This window comes from Mandrillus leucophaeus, unplaced genomic scaffold (genome assembly GCF_000951045.1).
Source record: "Mandrillus leucophaeus isolate KB7577 unplaced genomic scaffold, Mleu.le_1.0 Scaffold833, whole genome shotgun sequence".
Classification (NCBI taxonomy): Eukaryota; Metazoa; Chordata; class Mammalia; order Primates; family Cercopithecidae; genus Mandrillus; species Mandrillus leucophaeus.
Window position 1 is genome coordinate 382149 of NW_012109064.1, and position 18504 is coordinate 400652.

Sequence of the window (18504 nt, forward strand, 5' to 3'; positions counted from 1 at the left end):
TAGCTTCTGATAACCATCCTTCTGCTCTCCATCTCCATGGATTCAATTGTTTTAATTTTCAGCTCCCACAAATGAGTGAGCACATGTAAATTTGTCTTTCTGTGCCTGGCAGTCTATTAATTTGTGAGAGCAAATTTGCTTCCTGTTTGCACCCTCCCCTGGGTTTTTCATTAGCATCCAGAATCCAATATTTTCTTTTCCAGATGGAGTCTTGCTCTGTGGCCCAGGCTGGAGTGCAGTGGTGCAATCTTGGCTTATTGCAACGTCCACCTCCCAGATTCAAGCAATTCTCCTGCCTCAGCTTCCCAAGTAGCTGGGAATACAGGTTCCTGCCACCACACCTGGCTAATTTTTGTATTTTTAGTAGAGATGGGGTTTCACCATGTTGGCCAGGCTGGTTTCAAACTCCTGACCTCAGGTGATCTGCCCTCCTCAGCCTCCCAAAGTGCTGGGATTACAGGCATGAGCCCCTGTGCCCAGCCCAGAATACAATATCTTCTTTTATCTTTTTGAGGATATTAATGAGAGCTCTTTTGAAGTTTTCTTCTTCTTACATTGTCTGCTTCCTGCTAGTTGATGTTTTTTGATTCGGTTGGTTTTGGTCTTTTTGTTAAAGTGTAGTGGATAAAAAGCTCTTTGGAAATTCCGAGCCTGCAGTTGGAGCTTGCTTATAGGTTTGAGTTTCACAGTAGGGTGTTCTGACTGCCCTTAGTTCAAGGGCCCCCAGATACCAACATATTCATGTCTTTCCTCTTGTATTGGTGACATTACCAGAAAAGAGTCCTCTAATTCCCTGACTGGAAGGTGTAAGCCTTGTTGCTAGTGTTATGGGAATCAAAGGGGAAAGATGACTGGAGAGACCCCAACATTAGGGATTCAGCATGTATGCATGTATTTTGTTGCTGTTGGAATTCTGTAGTAAGTATCTGTTTGTCTCTTGACATTTTCCACTTCTACTATTTGGCTTTCTGGTGACTGCTCAGTCAATTACGACTTGACCATTGCTTTCCAGCTTCCAAAATGTTGCATTCTTGTCTCCACTCTTGTCCTCCTTGTGCTTGTAGATTTATTTCATAACAAAAATCCCTTTACTGTAGTTTTAATGAAGTTTTGAGTGGGAGAAAAATTAGATGAGCGTGTTCAACTTACCATTTGTACCCAGAAGCCAGGTAGAGTTTAAATGAACACATGACAAGTAACAAAAACAAAAGAAGAAGAAACCTTGAATGTCTATCAGAATTGCATTAAGCCCGTACGTTCATTTGGGAACCTTTGAAATCTTTACAGTAATCAGTTTTCCCATCCAAGTACATGGTACGTTTTTTGATTTATTCAAGATGTCTTCACTTAAGTCCTGCACATTTCTTACTAAGACCATTCATTCATTCATTCATTCATTCATTCATTCATCCATTCATTCATCCATTCAAGACAGGGTCCTGCCCTGTTGCCCAGGTTGAAGTGTAGTGGTGCATTCGTGGCTCACTGCAGCCTTGACCCCTTGGCCTCAATTGTTCCTCCCACATCAGCCTCCCAAATAGTTGGGACCACAGGTGCATGCCACTATGCCTGGATAATTTTTGTATTTTTGGTAGAGACATGGTTTTGCTGTGTTGCCGAGGCTGGTTTGGAACACCTAAACTCAAGCAATCCACCTGCCTCAGCCTCCAAGAGGGCTAGGATTACAGGTGTGCACCCCTGAGCCTGACCTAGTAATACTGTAATTAAATTTTTTTTCCTTTTTTTTTTTTCTGTACCCACTGATGGCAGGACTTTATTTTAAAATTGTTGCGTTTGTGTTCAAATTTTGAGTTCAAAAACATGTAATTCTTTAGTTATTTCTACTTTCTTAATTGTCTTTACATTTCTTATTTGTACTTTCTGAAGCCTGATGCCCTGGAACAAGCAATGTTAGATGCTTTAGTGATGGATCGAGTGGATTTTGTGAAACTCTTAATAGAATATGGAGTGAACCTCCATTGCTTTCTTACCATCCCTCGACTGGAAGAGCTCTATAATACAGTGAGTATGGAACATTTCATCAATCATTTCCCTCCAGATTCGAGAAGAGCAATGATCATCAAGCAAACCATTAAGGCAAAACTCCTTATCCGAGGAAGTGAGAAGTAATTGGACTTCCCTATTATCTGAAGCTGGATCTAGTTCCAGGCTTCTTTCCCCAACATTTATAAGTAACTAGAATTTCTATACATCTTCAAATTGCGTGCATGTTAAAACTCGTCGTGCAACCCTTCCTGACATGAAGGCACCAAAATGTCTACAAATGCAATCATTTATCGTTACCTACGTGGCTAACATGGTTCAAATTACCCTTAAGCTCCCACTTTAAGGTCCATAAATACTCCTGAGGAAAATTCACTGCTGTGAGCTCAGTTCTCTCTTGCTGAAGCTCCCTTCTGCACTCTTCTCTAGCATTCTTTCTTTCTAATAAAACTTTCCTTATTCAAAACCTATACTGTTTTCAGTGAATTCTTCCTACTACCTGTGAACCAGTGACTTTCCGTTGCCAGGGGTCTGACACCTTGCCCGGTAATTGTTTATTGATCAGCTTAAGACTTGTTTACCTCCTTGAATGTTCTTGTACAAAGATAGTTTATAGATAGACTCTTCAACCAAATGAGAAACATTCTTACCAATTCTGTTTTATCCTAGTAAAAACATAAAGACTAAAATGTGAATAAGAACAAATTGCCTTTTATTGAGTTATTGGAAGTATCTCAACCTAAGGCCACTATTAAAATACTGTTCCTGTACCTTTCCCATGTAAACCCTCTGTTGAAACTAGCCTGGCTCACACACTGTGAAAACACCAATTGCTCAAGCCATGCACACTTCTCGAAATAGCCTTCGTTGTCCTTTAAATCTTATTCTTTCTTCAATGATTTATTCAAGTCTTGTCTTCTTGATTACTACAGTTAGTTCACAATGATTTGTTCCTAGAGTACCAATTATTTGTAACTCTTTTTGAACCCACACATATATTGTTGGTTATTTTTTAGTGTAAGTAGCCACTCTTTTCTATTAGAAACACTCCAGGAAAATAGTGCTTATATTTGTCTGAATCCCTGATTGAACGTAGTAAGTTTTCAATAAATATTTGTTGATAGAATGTGCTTGTATGATAGGATTTGTAATTGTATGTTAAAGGATGGTAATCAATTACCTAAGATTCATTTCTGTCTCTTATCACATGAAGTCTTTACTATCTACATATTTGCATCTTGCTTTGAAAAATATTTCATATAATTACATCTTCTCTTGGAAAACACCTTTAGAATTAATTGGCTTAAGCTTCGTTACTAAAAATGTTGAACAAAACTTTCAGTATTCTGAGTTACTTATGCATTCTGAAATAAAGGTTTTACCCCCCAGCACATGGTAATTAAAGAGAATAATTCCTCCTTTTGTTCTTTATTTCAGAAACAAGGACCTACTAACACACTCTTGCACCATCTCGTCCAAGATGTGAAACAGGTAACCTAATTAAGAAGGCGTGAACATGTCTTTATATATCGCCTTAGCTTTGTGTTGGAGGAGTCACTGAATTTTGCTTTGTACAATGCAGATTTGGATTGTTTTGTTAATTACCTATCTTCTTTACCTTGATTTGAACAATTTCATCAACAAACCACACTCTTAGACTTTTTTCCTTAGTTTACTTTATGTTTTAAAAAACTTGATCCACCAGTTAGGTGATATTTGCTAATAAAAAGCCATGAATCAGAGACATGCAATGCTTCTCACCAGACTTCAGCTTACCACGATACAGTGGTGGTGCCTATGATGATGATACCAGCTGGAAGTAAAGAACTCTGTGGTTGCGTTATCCTTATGGGAGGACTATTAAGTGATTTCCATTGTTTTTGATGTCAGTGATAGTTCCGGCACTCTCTAGCTGCTTCTGTGAGTGTGCATTGCTCTAGGCAGTCAGGTGGCTCCCCTCCCTGTTCTATACTCTTGGTCATGTTTTGCTCATGGTGTTCTCAATGAACTGTGATTTAGGTCAAACTTAAAGTATTTGATTCCCCATTAGTTACCAAAACGTGCCAACTTTAACAAACTTTTATACCTCAGTTTCTTGTCTTTCCATTACCAATGAATTTTATCCACATCCCCTGAACATTGGGAGTACTTTTTATTTGTCACTATGGTTAAAATCCAAGGCACATTTTAAAAATTCTCTTATTTTTCCAAAGTCTGATATTTTGTTAGAAGGAATGTGAGCTTTCAGGTTATGTTGATGTGGCGGGAGAGTCAGAGTGAAAGGAAGACATTTCCTTGGTAATTTTTTCTTTTTTTTTTTTTTTTTGAGATGGAGTTTTGCTCTTGTTGCCCAGGCTGGAGTTTAATGGTGCAATCTCAGCTCACTGCAACCTCCACCTCTCAGGTTCAAGCTATTCTCCTGCCTCAGCCTCCCGAGTAGCTGGGATTATAGGTGCCTGCCACCATGCCCGGCTACTTTTTTGTATTTTTAGTAGAGATGGAGTTTCACCATGTTGGCCAGGCTGGTCTGAAACTCCTGACCTCAGGTGATTCACCTGCCTTGGCCTCCCAAAGTGCTGGGATTACAGGCGTGAGCCACCGTGTCCCGCCTATTCCTTGGCAAATTAGCAGTAAGCAAAAGTGTCCATACTTATGTAAATTTAGTTTGTATTGATTTGTGCAATATGAAAATGATTTTCTTTAATTTTTTTCTTAAACTCTGCCACAGTAAACTGTAAAAAAGTGATGAACTAGGTTAAATATGTTTTAACTAGCAGCAATAAGAGCATTACTTTTGGCATTCCTTGAAAAAAGTAAATTATGAATGTAAAAAAGAAAAATTAAATTATTTACATTCGTACATATATAACCTTATTTCTTGATCCAAGCTTTGTGAACATTAGTCACAATCTTCATTTCAGAGACCTTGTTCAACACTCTGTGTGCCTTTAAAAATTTACTATAAATGGGCAGTTCAAAAGTGAAGAGTTATGAAGAGGTAGTAAAGTGCGATTTAAGGAGTCAAAATAATTTTCATTTAGACTAAGACCCACATACTTGGAAATCTACCACTCAGCCCTCCTGCCAACCGACCATAACACTTGTCTTGGCACAGTCTCATGGTTTTGTTTGTTTGTTTGTTTTGCTTTATTGCAATATTCTCTTTATTGTGGTGGTCTCAAACTGCACCCACAATGTCTCTAAGGTATGCCTGTATAGAGTTTCAGATAGTTACTCAGCTCGGCCAAGTGCATATGCTAAACTCTGGGTAGACAAAGACAGACCCTTCCACACAGTCTGTAAAGGAAGACAGACATGCACGCTGACAACTTCAATACCCTTGTAATATATCTTGTGGGATTTTGGACCATAGGGAAAGTGGATTGTAGACACAAAGACCCCCAATATGTCCTGAAATATAGAAAGCACTATACTGTCTATACTGAATTAAGTTCAATTCAAGGAAGAACCTGGCTGCCTAAGCCTTATGTTTTAATATCGAATTTTACTCTGTCATTCTCTATTCCTTGTTTTCATTTGTTCTACTTCCTCCCATGTTCTTGTTTTACATATGATGTCGTCAGTGCAGTGCAAAGTGTTATATCCATTTCAACAAAGAGAGAAGCTGAAAAGCTAACCCAGTGTTGATTTTGGATCACACGCATTCAGTGTAGACTTTATGATTTTTACTTCTGTTGGAGTAGCTATATTATTTCTAGTTAAAAAAACTCTCTATATACATATTTGTTTGTTTTTTTTCTACTTGTTTAATGTTTTTCTCTTACTTCCAGTTAGGAACTCCATATGGAATAAAAAAACATTTAAATGTATTTTACTCAAACGTGTGTGTATATATGTTTGTGTGCATGATAAGTAGAGTGAGAGCAAGAGTTAGAGAGAGAGAGCATGCATAGATGGAAGCACACATTTAATGTCTATGAAATGAGAAAGCATAAGGCTAAGATATTTTTCCTTCTGAACTGGCAGATTGCATCAATAGCTGGTCACTTAAATTAATCAGTTTGTAAAGATATTTAAAAGGTATGTCTACCTCTTTGCAATGAATTTGATTATGTTCTAATGGCATGGCAAGAGAAATGGAAGAAGATAACTAAAAGTTAAAAGTCGTGGCATGTTTTTGTTGCAGCATACTCTTCTCTCAGGCTACCGAATAACCTTGATTGACATTGGATTGGTAGTAGAATACCTCATTGGTAGAGCATATCGCAGCAGCTACACTAGAAAACATTTCAGAGCCCTCTACAACGACCTCTACAGAAATCATAAGGTAGAGTAATTGAAAAGTGCCTAAGTAAAATTGAGAATGATTAGGAATTGCTTTAGAAAAATGGCCTGGGAAGTTCAGACAAAAATAGCTCCTAAAATGGTCATTTTATTTATGGACATTTGTTATCCGCTGTATGTGAAGTATACTGTACTAAGTGTTGCAGTGTTGGCGTGGGATGCATAAGGATCAGAAGGTTGGAAACTCTTCAACAGATTTATGAATAACTAGCCATAATATAAAACAGTATATAATACATGCTAGAGTGACTTAGAAGTGATGTGATGAGGCAGGTTAGAGGGAGAGATGACCAGTTCTTTTTTTTTCCTTTTCTTTCTTTTTCTTCTGAAAATACTGATATCAAAAGCTTAATCAGATTAGATATGTAAACTCATCACAGTCCATAGTCTGGAGATAACAAACTTGGTATAAGCATGTGGTGATTATATTGACAGATGTGTGTAGACTGTCCTTAAAAACACAAGTGATACATATTTTATTTTCCATGATAGTTTGAAGAGTCTAGGAATGTAAAATTAGAGTTGTTGGTTAGTAGTTAGCAGAGGAAACATTGCCTATTTCTTGAAATTGCCATTATGGATTAGCAACCTGAGGAAACTCGTTCTTATTAGAAGATGAGGAGAGGATTAGAAAATGTAGTTTTGGATATTTTTGTTGAGAAAAGAGAAGGAGCAGTAAAGGGCACAGCCTTTGGGTATTCAGGTATGTTTCCGCTGTGACAAGGAGACTTTTGTTGCTGGAGAATCAGTGTCATATGGTTTTAAGGGAGGAGACTGGAAAGGCAGTTTGGGGTAAGATCCCATAAACAGCATAGAATATCAAGCTACTTGGGATCCTTTATAAAGAGTCAAGTGACGTGAAAGCCCAGCTTAGCTTTCAGAAATGAAAAAGCAAAACAGGAAACCCAAATCTGACACAGAAAAATTATTAAGATTTCAGAGGCATAAGGATACACGTAAAGAGGTCAGCTACTTCATTTAAATATAATAGACATTGCTGTGAGATCCCCAGTGGCAAGTAGGAGGACTGACTGTGGCGCTGGTGCAGCTCAGTGTGGAGCTTGCTAGGGAAGTTCCCTTAGTGCCCTTTCTTCCAATGGCCTGCCAGTATGAAGTCACCCGTTTCTTGGATTGTCTCCAGTGGAGTGCAGAGTTGATTGTGTGTCATATTAAACTAGACTGTAGTAGTTACAAGCACATGATTTTGGAGTCAGAGACATCTGGCTAGGATTGCCTCCTAGTTTTGCTCTTTAGTCGCTGTGTAATCTTGAACAATAAGCTTAACTTCTCTGTGCATGTTTCCTCATCTATAAATGGGAATAGTAATGCTCCTTTTATAAATTTGTCAGAAGGATTACATAAAATAATATATGAAAAATCCATGCTCCTGGTACACAGAGGGTGCAGAGTCATCGTTAGTAATAATGGTCATTATGATAATTACTATAATGACACTATTAATTCTATAGTACAATAATAATAATAATTTGAGTGTTGCCTTTAAAAAGTCTTCACCTCATCATTTCTATGCTCGGTTTTTTCAACAAATCAGAAACTTAAATAAAGCAGTTCAAAGCCTATAGTTTGGGTTGGGCATGGTGGCTCACACCTGTAATCCCAAGACTTTGGGAGGCCAAGGCAGGAGGATTGCTTGAGCCCAGGAATTCGAGACCAGCCTGGGCAACACAGTGAGACCCAGTCTCTAAATAAATAAATAAATACATTTTAAAAAACAAAACCTACGGTTTTTATCATATTTTATGTTAGTCCCTTTAAGAATGTTTCTTTTGTTTTTGTTTCTTGTTGATAAAAATTTCATGCTAATGGCAGTGAGTTGTGTTGTTGCTGGGTGTGGCCACTGGAGTTCCGGTGGAGATATTATATAATACCTGAGAAATTCCATAACTTTCTGTCTTAACCTTAACCTTGGAGCTGCTTATGAATGGGAATTTTTTCTTATCAGAACTGTAAATCTTTATTGCTTATTCTGAACTTGTTCCAGGGAGAGAACATCCATTCATTCTAATGGAATTTCCACATAGTGAAAGAATGCAGATATATAATAGGGAACAAAAGAGCAAAGGAGTGTGTTCTCTAAGATGTTAGGAAATAACAAAATGCACAATGAGATCATTAGAGGCTCTTGTTGGGTGCTAATCATGGATGAGACACAGAGGCATGGATATTTGGTAGGACACAACATTATATTTGGTTTTGTGTTATTGTTTAGAAATAAAATATTGTGACCACTATAATCTTCTCCCCTCATTTTATCTTATTTTAAAAATGAAATAATAACATGTGCCAGAGAGTGACCAGCTTTGTTCCAAACCTTTCCCAGCACCGGAGACGCTTCTCAGGAAATAGAAATGAGTCTGCAGAAAGCACGCCGCACTCCCAGTTCATTAGAACTGCACAGCCATACAAAGTCAAGGTACCATTTACTTGTTTTTAGACTTGAAAGAAAAATGTTTTTTACAACTCGAGACTATTTCTTCATTTACGTCAAAGAAAGGGAGGTGTAAATAGAAGGACTATTTATAAGTGCCATAAACAGATGGTGCGAGTCAAAAGCATAACACAACTATCCAGTACCAATAGTGAGCAAAGGCGCAGTGATGCTCTGGACTTGCACTTTAGCCTCTCTTCCTTGTTGCCATCCCTGCTGTGTCTAGACAGTGACTCAGTCAGGTGATCTGTGGGATGGTACTTAAAAAATGTGATCGTTAACCCAACACCATACTCTGATGTCCTGTTCCCCAAGGCCAGTTGGATATGAAATCTGTTTCCTTCTTTTCCTTCACTTCTCTGTTGCACTGACCTTTTGCATCTTCTTTTTTAAATTGTTTCCTTTTTGAGGCTTTCTTGAAATTAACATAAATCTAATATTACAGTATGATAATGATGATGATGATGAGTGTGTGCATGTGTGTACAACATTGTTATTCCTCCTAGTCTTATACTCCTCCAGTCCCACTTTACTCTGAGAATAAATGTTTTTGCTCAAGAATTTCCATGCAAATGGTTATTATGTTAGCTGAAAGAGGTTTGCTTTCCATAGCCCCTGGTATGAAAGAGGTATTTCATAAAATTACCGTTGGTCATCATCAGTGAACATGAATTCCTTTTATTTATAGAAATAGAGGAAATGGATTATAATTTTTTGCTATGACCTCTTAAATTAAAAAGAATAATTATTGAATCTTTAGTATTTGCCAGGCATTATACTGAGTGCTTGGTTGAACTTGGAAGGTAGGTGGGGAGGGGAGGATATAACGGTATCTGAGAAATGGTCTCATCTTCCTCAAAGTCATAACCATAGTGCAGTATGATGAGCCCAGAGATAGAGACACACAAAATGATATAGGAGTACGTGAGGAGGTAGAGTGGCATGGTGAGTGGGGATTTATCAGGTGGAGAATGGTATTTCATGATCACCTGTTACCGTTGCTGATAAATATAATCAGAATTAAAGGAAAAGAAACTTCAAATCAATCTGTTTGAATACATGTTGGCTACAGTAGGGATGTTTTCCCAAAGGAAAGATAATGAATCTATTTGCTAAGTGAGGTTAGAGCTTTTTAAAAATACATCATTCTCATGTATCCAATATGTTATTTTGACCCATTTCCTTGAGAAATTAAAAGTTATCATGTAGTCTCTAATTCAGCACTCATCATACTGCACTGTGGTTATTATTTTGAGGAAGATGCAACCATTTCTCAGGTATTGTTATAACTCCCCCTACCCACCCATCTTTCAAATTCATATTAAGCACTCTAGGTATATCCTAAAGAGGTACTGCTTTAAGTTATGCTAAATGACCTTAAGATATATCAGTTCAGGGACTCTGGATCTGTTAAATGCAACAAGAAATAGATTACCTTTTATGGTCTAAATTTTGCTTGCTGGCTTATAGAATCTTATTATTATTTCCATCTCTTTTTCAGTAGTGATTTAAAAAAAAATCTGTAGGACACCTGCTGTGTTGAATTAGGTAAAACATCATGCATCTGAGTATTTGAAAACTCATTCCTATTTTATTTTCCAACAGGAAAAGTCTGTAGTCCTTCATAAATCAAGGAAGAAGTCAAAAGAACAAAATGTATCAGATGAGCCTGAGTCTACTGGCTTTATTTACCCTTACAGTGACCTGCTGGTTTGGGCTGTGCTGATGAAAAGGCAGAAGATGGCCATGTTCTTCTGGCAGCATGGAGAGGAGGCCACGGTTAAAGCAGTGATTGCGTGTATCCTCTACCGGGCAATGGCCCATGAAGCTAAGGAGAGTCACATGGTGGATGATGCCTCAGAAGAGTTGAAGAATTACTCAAAGTAAGTGTTCTCTCTTCACTTCATACTAAACATCAACACTTCTTAGAATGGTTAGACACTTTTATCTCTCTCATCTTTAAACTTGTAGGACAAATGGACTTACTGCCATGCATTTTATGGACTCTCCTATTAAAAGGGTCTTCAAGTATTCTAAGGAGCTTTGTGAAGTAAAGGAAGGAGAGGTGGCCTTCAAGTCAGGGGACTTGAGTTCTAGTCCAGCTGTTGACTAATTAGACAAGTCAGTTGACCAGATTTTGGGGCTTTAGTTTCCTATGAAATGTTCAATTAATGATTTTGAAAGCGCCCCCTAACTCAGAACTCTTTGATGCTAAATTAAAGTAAGGCATTGTTTTCATTAAGTATCTCTCAGGAGGGAAAACAAATAAATGCATTTTGTTAAAGAACCAGAGAGTAATGGTGGAAAATAGAAGTTAAAAATGCTTTTGGTTTTTAAGTTACTAAAGTGTTATAGTAGTGAAGAAAGAATGAAAGCTAGAATCAATGGAAACGAATTTATAATTTTGATTTAAAAAATTCCCAGGCTGGAGGCAGAGGTTGCAGTGAGCTGAGATTGTGCCACTGCACTCCAGCCTAGCGACAGGACAAGACTCCATCAAAAAAAAGAGGCAGAGGTTGCAGTGAGCTGAGATTGTGCCACTGCACTCCAGCCTAGCGACAGGACAAGACTCCATCAAAAAAAAAAAAAAGAAAAAATTCCCAGGCTGGAGGCAGAGGTTGCAGTGAGCTGAGATTGTGCCACTGCACTCCAGCCTGGCGACAGAGCAAGACTCCATCACAAAAAAAAAGAAAAAATTCCCAGGCTGGGTGTAGTGGCTCACACCTGTAATCTCAGCACCTTGGGACACCAAGATGGGAGGATTGATTGAGGCCAGGAGTTCAAGACCAGCCTGGGCAACATAGCAAGACCCTGTCTCTACCAAAAAAAAAACAAACCCAAATTCCAGAGAATGACAATGTCTACCTTTCAGAAGAAACATTCTCCTCGAAAATCACATGAGGGTGTCTCTAGGTCTAGGTCTATAGCTTTCTTAAGTCATGTAGGTATTTTATAAAATCTTTTTTAAAAAAAGTGATTCCATAGCTTTCCTCACTTGCTAGTTGGGTTCTGAATGGTCTTTTTTGTCCAAAAAAGCAACAAAACAAAACAAAACAAACAAAAACAAAACTTTATTAGATCTTATCAGGGAGTCCCAACCAAGCTATGTATAAGCCTATGTGTAAGTCCCAAACCAAGCTATGTCCAATAATGTGGAGTGGCTACTCCCCATGAATAGCTTAGGTGTAAATTAAATTCTGTATGCTACAATGTAAACTTCCTAGTTCTGTTCCTTCAGGAAAGGGAGAAAAATCTCATTAGTGAGCAGTAATTCCTTTCAAATAGTTTCTGGAAACTAAGATTATTAATCTGCTGTTTGGTGTTGTTGGCTTTTTTTTGTTTTTTTTGAAAGAAGCCTTATGAATTGATATTTTCTGAGCCTCACATCCAATCTTTTACAATGTTTCTAAATGTTCTAAAATGTTTCTAATAATGCAGCTCTCTCACCTGCCTTTGTTTTCTTCATTTGCCACCTTCATGGCAGACAGTTTGGCCAGCTGGCTCTGGACTTGTTGGAGAAGGCATTCAAGCAGAATGAGCGCATGGCCATGACGCTGTTGACGTATGAACTCAGGAACTGGAGCAATTCGACCTGCCTGAAACTGGCCGTGTCGGGAGGATTACGACCCTTTGTTTCACATACTTGTACCCAAATGCTACTGACGGACATGTGGATGGGGCGCCTGAAAATGAGGAAGAACTCTTGGTTAAAGGTAAATTTACTTTACTTGCTTTATGGAGTTTAATGTTAGTTTTGTATAAAATTCTGTACACGAGTTACATTTTCTTCCAGAAGTGTGTCTTCAGGAAAACCAGTTAGTATCTTTGAGAGCTCGTTTGGAGGTTCTAGCAGGGGAGCGCAGCTACTCCTCCTGTACCCTTGATGGAAGATTGGTCCTCTGTCAGGATGGTCATCTTCTGCGATTGAGCGACCACCCGAGCGTGCAGCTTTGGGAGGGATGAACATGGAGTGGTGAGGCAGGAAGGGGACACCCGCCTAGCCGGCCAGATCAGCCGAATCAACCCTGGCGACCAATGGGATGACAGATGTCACAGCCAGATCGGCCTCACATCCCAGTTGATATCTTTGATTCTCACAGAAGATCTGGGGTCTTCCCAGAGGAATCTGTGAAGACGACTTATCTCCCATGGCCACAGTTTCCTTTTGAATAATGGATATAATTGTACCTGCCCTGTCCACCACAAAGATGAGGGTGGTTAGAAGAAGTTAAAAGTGTAGACAAACATATGTAAGATTTCATTATTACTAGTTGCTACTGCCTCTAATAATTATAACAAAAGTAAATGAGACTTTTTAGTGAATTTTTTTTCAGTGTAAGAATACTAACAGATAATAAACTAAATAAAATTAATAACTTCTGTTGTTCTGCTCACCCAATGTGTGTGTGTGTGTGTGTGTGTGTGTGTGTGTGTGTGTGTGGTTTTCTTTCTTTCTTTTTTTTTTTTTTTTGAGAGAATAAGTGACTGTTTCATAAGGCTGCCCTCCAATACATTTGTTCACATGACTAACCATCTCAAAATTCTCAGCCTCATCTGTTATCTTAAATTATCAAGAATAATTTAGTTGACTGCTAAGGACATTTACCTTTGACATCAAACCTAAGTCTAAAGGCTTTAGGTTATGGCCAAGCCTAAGGAGTACACATACTTATGAAACCAAATAAAATGAGACACAGAGTGAGTATTAAGAACTACATAAGTCTGTATTTTGCATTTTAATTTTATTTTTCCTAGAGTTCTTAAAAATATGATGTGTCCCAAACATAATGACTATTTTTTCACTGATGAAATTATAGAAAGAAGAGAAATGTCAACCAAAAAGGATCTCAACATAAATCCTTTTAAAGAAAATATCAGAAACAGTAATTGTTTTCAGAAGTTCTCCAATGATCTGCTTTGATTGCACCCTTGGAACTGAGGAATTAGAGATGTGAATGAGTTCACCTCTAGCTACAGAAGTTCAATGTTCAGGGAGTGAGATAAGATATAGATAGCTGGTAGTTTGAGAAATAATTTTCCTCATGTTTGTGTCCTGTATGTACTCTAGTTTACTAGAAATCCTTATTTTTGAGAACTTAATGAATTCTTGTTCTTCATATACTTCATACTAAAAAGAAGACTTAAGTGAAATAAGACTAAATGTTTTGCCCCAAAACATAGAGTGAGTTAATAAAAAAGGCTGAGCTATCTACTTAAAGTCTCTGAGCTGTAGCAAACGTTCTTCTGCAGTGTCTAGATCCTACTCTATCAGTGCTTGGTTGGTGAATTTTAGAAACAGGTTTGCAAATAATTTAAGATGTCCTGGCTAGGCTAATTCCAAGTAGAAAAAGACTGTAGGAAAACCATGCAGAGAGATGTGGATGGGAAAACTCATTGTAATGCTCCATCTTATCCCTTAGAGATTGGATACTGATGTTGTTGAATACTGTCTCATAAGCCAGTTGTTTTGCAATGGACAAGGGCAACAGAATGTGGGGCCTCTTCAGGAAGTTGACTAGAGATTAATTAGTACAATATTACCACTCGGCATGGTAACTGCAATTTTTCCAGACCTAGAAGATTGCATGTATTTTGGGTTCTACAGCTGGACAAAAAACAAAGACACAAAATCCTATTAGAACTGGAGAAAGTCCAGAGAATCTTCACAGGAGATCAAGCTTTAAAACAGGATGACAAAAGATAATTTCATCATGAAAAAAAAAAAAAAAAGGCCGACAAGGATATGACTTCAGTTTGCCATACTTAATAATGAATGTCAAACAAGTTAAATCTTCTTTTTGGTCACTGAATACCAGAATACTAACGCCTACTTTTAGCTTGAAAGAGGTAATGTTCATCAAGTTGATATCAGAGCATTTATTAAATCTTTTAAACTCTTTACCTTGGAAGGCCATGCAAGTTGAACTTAAAAAAATTTTTTGAAAAGACTGTTAGTAATTCACGAATAATAGCAATATAATGAAAAAAACTTGTGGATGTCTGGATCTATACCTTCCTTGGGTTTTACTAGTAGGGAAAAGACACGTGAGTGATGAGAGATGGATTTAACAGAAGGTGATGGTATACTTTTAGATTCTTGATTTTATAATATCAACAAATTTTAATGTGTTTTTTGTGGTAATATGTACTTAATGGCTTTAAAATATCATTAAGCAGTGTGCTCACTGAAAAATAATACTTGTCACTGCCCTGTCCTGCTACTTCTAGAGGTAAATAATTACAGTGTAGTATACATATTTTTAAACTTTTAAATGCATATATATGCATATAAATAGCTAAGGTTTTTACTTTTATTTTTTAATTAAAATGGGATCACTCTATGTTCTTCTATACAGTTGGCTCTTCATATCCATGGGTTCCACATCTGCAGATTTAATCAACTTCAGATAAAAAATATTTGGAAAAACACCCCCAAATAAATAACAATACATTAAAAGTTATACAAATGAAAAGTCAATACAGTATAACAACTATTTATATAGCATTTACATTGTATTAGGTATTATAAGTAATCTAGAGATGGTTTAAAGTATAGGGTAGGATGTGCACAGGTTATATGGAAATACAACAACACCGTTTTATACCAGGGACTTGAGCAGCCTTGGATTTTGGTATCCTTGGGGTCGGGGGTCAGGGGTGTCCTGGCACCAATCCCCATTGGATACCAAGAGATAACTGTAATTTGATTTTTTCACTTAACAATGTAGCGTGGCTACCTTTTCATTATATTCAACATTGCCTTTGCCTTTTTAATGGTTGCACAGGAGGAAAGCTTATTCCAGACCAGCTGTCCCTCTCTAGATAGACATTTAGGTTGACACCAGTGTTTTGCTTTTACAAAAAGTCCTGCAATGAACATTCTTATCTGCAAATGCTTGTACTCATGAGTATTTCTGAGGGAGACAGTAGAACTGAAGTTGCTGAGTCAAAAAATTATTTATAGAAACAGGATGAAAATTGAACTGGGATGGGTCTGGCATTTTCTATACATTGAAATTCTTAATTTTGTTATTTGTCTAGTATGTGCTTTTATAGTCCCTACTACTTTGTTTTGCTTTTTTTTTTTTTTTTTTTTTACAGATTATTATAAGCATTATTTTACCACCCACCATTTTGACATTGGAATTTAAAAGCAAAGCTGAGATGTCACATGTTCCCCAGTCCCAGGACTTCCAATTTATGTGGTATTACAGTGACCAGAATGCCAGCAGTTCCAAAGAAAGTGCTTCTGTGGTTAGTGCAAAATCATAATGAACTGAATTTTTTTGTATTGACTGCACGCAAACATACACATCCTTAAAGTTTACTTATATAGCCATCTTTTAAACAAAAGTTACATTGCCTCTATTTCAGGCCAGTGATGACAGATGGTCCTGGGGTTATATGTTATTTTGAAATGCCTCTGACTAATCAATCAAGCATTTAGTTCTCTTGTATAATCTTAATCATATTATGCTATGGTCAGGTTTACTATGTACAATAGACCTAATTAACCCCCATATACAATTAAGCAAAATATCCTATTTCTACTTCAAAGCCAAAATCAAAGACGTGGTTTGGACATAGCCATATACCAATTTATTAATTCAATGACTCGTTAGTGGCCACTTTACATGTGCTAGATGTTCTGTGGACACTGAATTAATTAAGGCAGATGCAACCTCTTCCACTGTGGGGCTTATAATCAGACAGAATATCCACAGTATTTCACCATTGTTCAATTAAAACAGGTATTGAAAAAGTGTTTCAGCCAGGCGCGGTGGTTCACACCTGTAACCCCAGCAGTTTGGGAGGCCGAGGCGGGCAGATCACGAGGTCAGGAGATCGAGACCATCCTGGCTAACACGGTGAAACCCCGTCTCTACTAAAAATACAAAAAAATTAGCTGGGCCTAGTGGGCGCCTGTAGTCCTAGCTACTCGGGAGACTGAGGCAGGAGAATGGCGTGAACCTGGGAGGTGGAGCTTGCAGTGAGCCGAGATCACGCCACTGCACTCCAGCCTGGGCGACAGAGCGAGACTCCGTCTCAAAAAAAAAAAAAAGTGTTTCAAGTCTGTTCATTATAAATGGCTTATAATCATAACAATAATCTTCCTTTTGCCTTTAAATTTAACTTAAGCAGTAAGTATTAATAAGCTGCTATGTTTTTAGAATTTTTCTAGGCATGGTATAAGGGGTGGAGGCAGCACTTTTGATGGGATAGATAAGATTTCATAACACTAATTAAGTCATGCAATTTATTAGCTGAGGAATGTAATTTGCATTGTGTATTGTGGCAGGAAACTGAAGGCAGGTGATACATAGATGCTCTTTAGAGTGTCACTGTGTTGTCTTCTTGTGGTAATAGTGGGTAATAATGAATATAAAGAAGGCATTTCTGGTAATTGGAGAAGCAAAGCCATTATTCTGGAGCTGAAGCTGTATAGCATCAAATACTGCATTTGCTCACTGAGGTTTTATAAAACTCCTTATTGAAATTTCTACAGGCAGAATAACTTTACCATGTGAAATTTAGATCTTTTTAGCTGATAACCCCTTGAAAACATGACCTTTGATGACATGAGTTTTCTTAGGACTAAATTATAGTAAGATGGCAGAATGGGTTAATCAACAGCAGATGAAGACTCTTCCCATTAGGAGTCAGTAGGTGAGGATTAAGGCTTGGTGACAGTTTTATGATTGAGGTGGTGGTTGAGCTTGACTTGAGGATGTGGAGAGGGAAAAGAGCATGTCAGCGGGAAGGAGACTATAAGCAGGGTCATGGAATTGGGAAGTGGCAAGGCATATGTAAAGCATCACAAGTGGTATGGTTCGGCTGGAATCTAGGTTATGAGGGTTATGTGACAAGCTGGGAGTACTTGTAGGAATGACTGGAAAGTAGACTGAGGCTAGATCATGTAGACTCTTGTATATCCTGTAAAGGAGTATGATTTTTATTCTGTAGGTTACGGAGAGCCAGTGAATGTGTATGCCAGAGTAGTGAGATGATCTGACTATTAGAGAAATTATTCTGCCTCCAGGGCATAGGATGGTTTATTTAGCAAGAAGACTGGCTGGAAGCAGGGGGAACATAGGCCAGGGTAGCCATCCAGTTGAGAAACAGTAAGTCCTTTAACCAGGGTCAGTAGCAATGGACATGGAGAGGAAGAGGGTCTTTTAAACAAGGCTGTCTTGAAGGGACACAAGGATAACTGGAGAAGGAGTGGGTTCAGAAGGGGAAAGATGAGCTCGGTCTTAGGTTAATAAATCACAGTGAAATACTAAGAAAGCTGTATAACAAAATCTATTCTATCAGAGCATCATTAAGTGGGAAAGATGACTGCAATACAATGCCAAACAGATACGGTTTATAGTAGACTTATTGTTGTAGTTACAACTTTAATCTGTGTACCTGCTGGTATCAGATTACAATTAGAAAAAAAGAGTGTGGGGTGGTCAGGGGGTGTGGGGGTAAGGGGAGATATATATATATATAGATATATATGTATATAAAAGTTATTCAAGCCAAATGTTTTTGTTTTTACCTTCTTCTCAGTTAAAAAAAAAATAAAATCTGAATTTATATTCTCAGGTTGTCTTCATCATAGCAATTGGTGTCTTTGAATTCAACTCAGAGACAGGCCCCATCAGCACTTTATAATCCACTCCAAAGTGTCAAGAGCAATTAAGAGCTAATGAAACACTCCTGGAAAAATAATAAGAGAAGTTATTTAATAATAAAGTCAT

General features: G+C 37.7%; 1 protein-coding gene across 3 annotated transcripts in view; it reads left to right on the forward strand.

Moving 5' to 3' along the window:
- Window positions 1-18504, forward strand: part of TRPM6 (transient receptor potential cation channel, subfamily M, member 6) — a 187959-nt gene that overhangs the window by 99937 nt on the left and 69518 nt on the right. For all 3 annotated transcript variants that reach the window (XM_011968246.1, XM_011968247.1, XM_011968248.1), the window contains exons 12-18: window positions 1888-2022; window positions 3442-3495; window positions 6152-6292; window positions 8651-8743; window positions 10364-10641; window positions 12243-12471; window positions 15860-16012. In XM_011968246.1, the coding sequence (XP_011823636.1) occupies window positions 1888-2022; window positions 3442-3495; window positions 6152-6292; window positions 8651-8743; window positions 10364-10641; window positions 12243-12471; window positions 15860-16012 (1083 nt within the window). The remainder of the gene's footprint in view (window positions 1-1887; window positions 2023-3441; window positions 3496-6151; window positions 6293-8650; window positions 8744-10363; window positions 10642-12242; window positions 12472-15859; window positions 16013-18504) is intronic.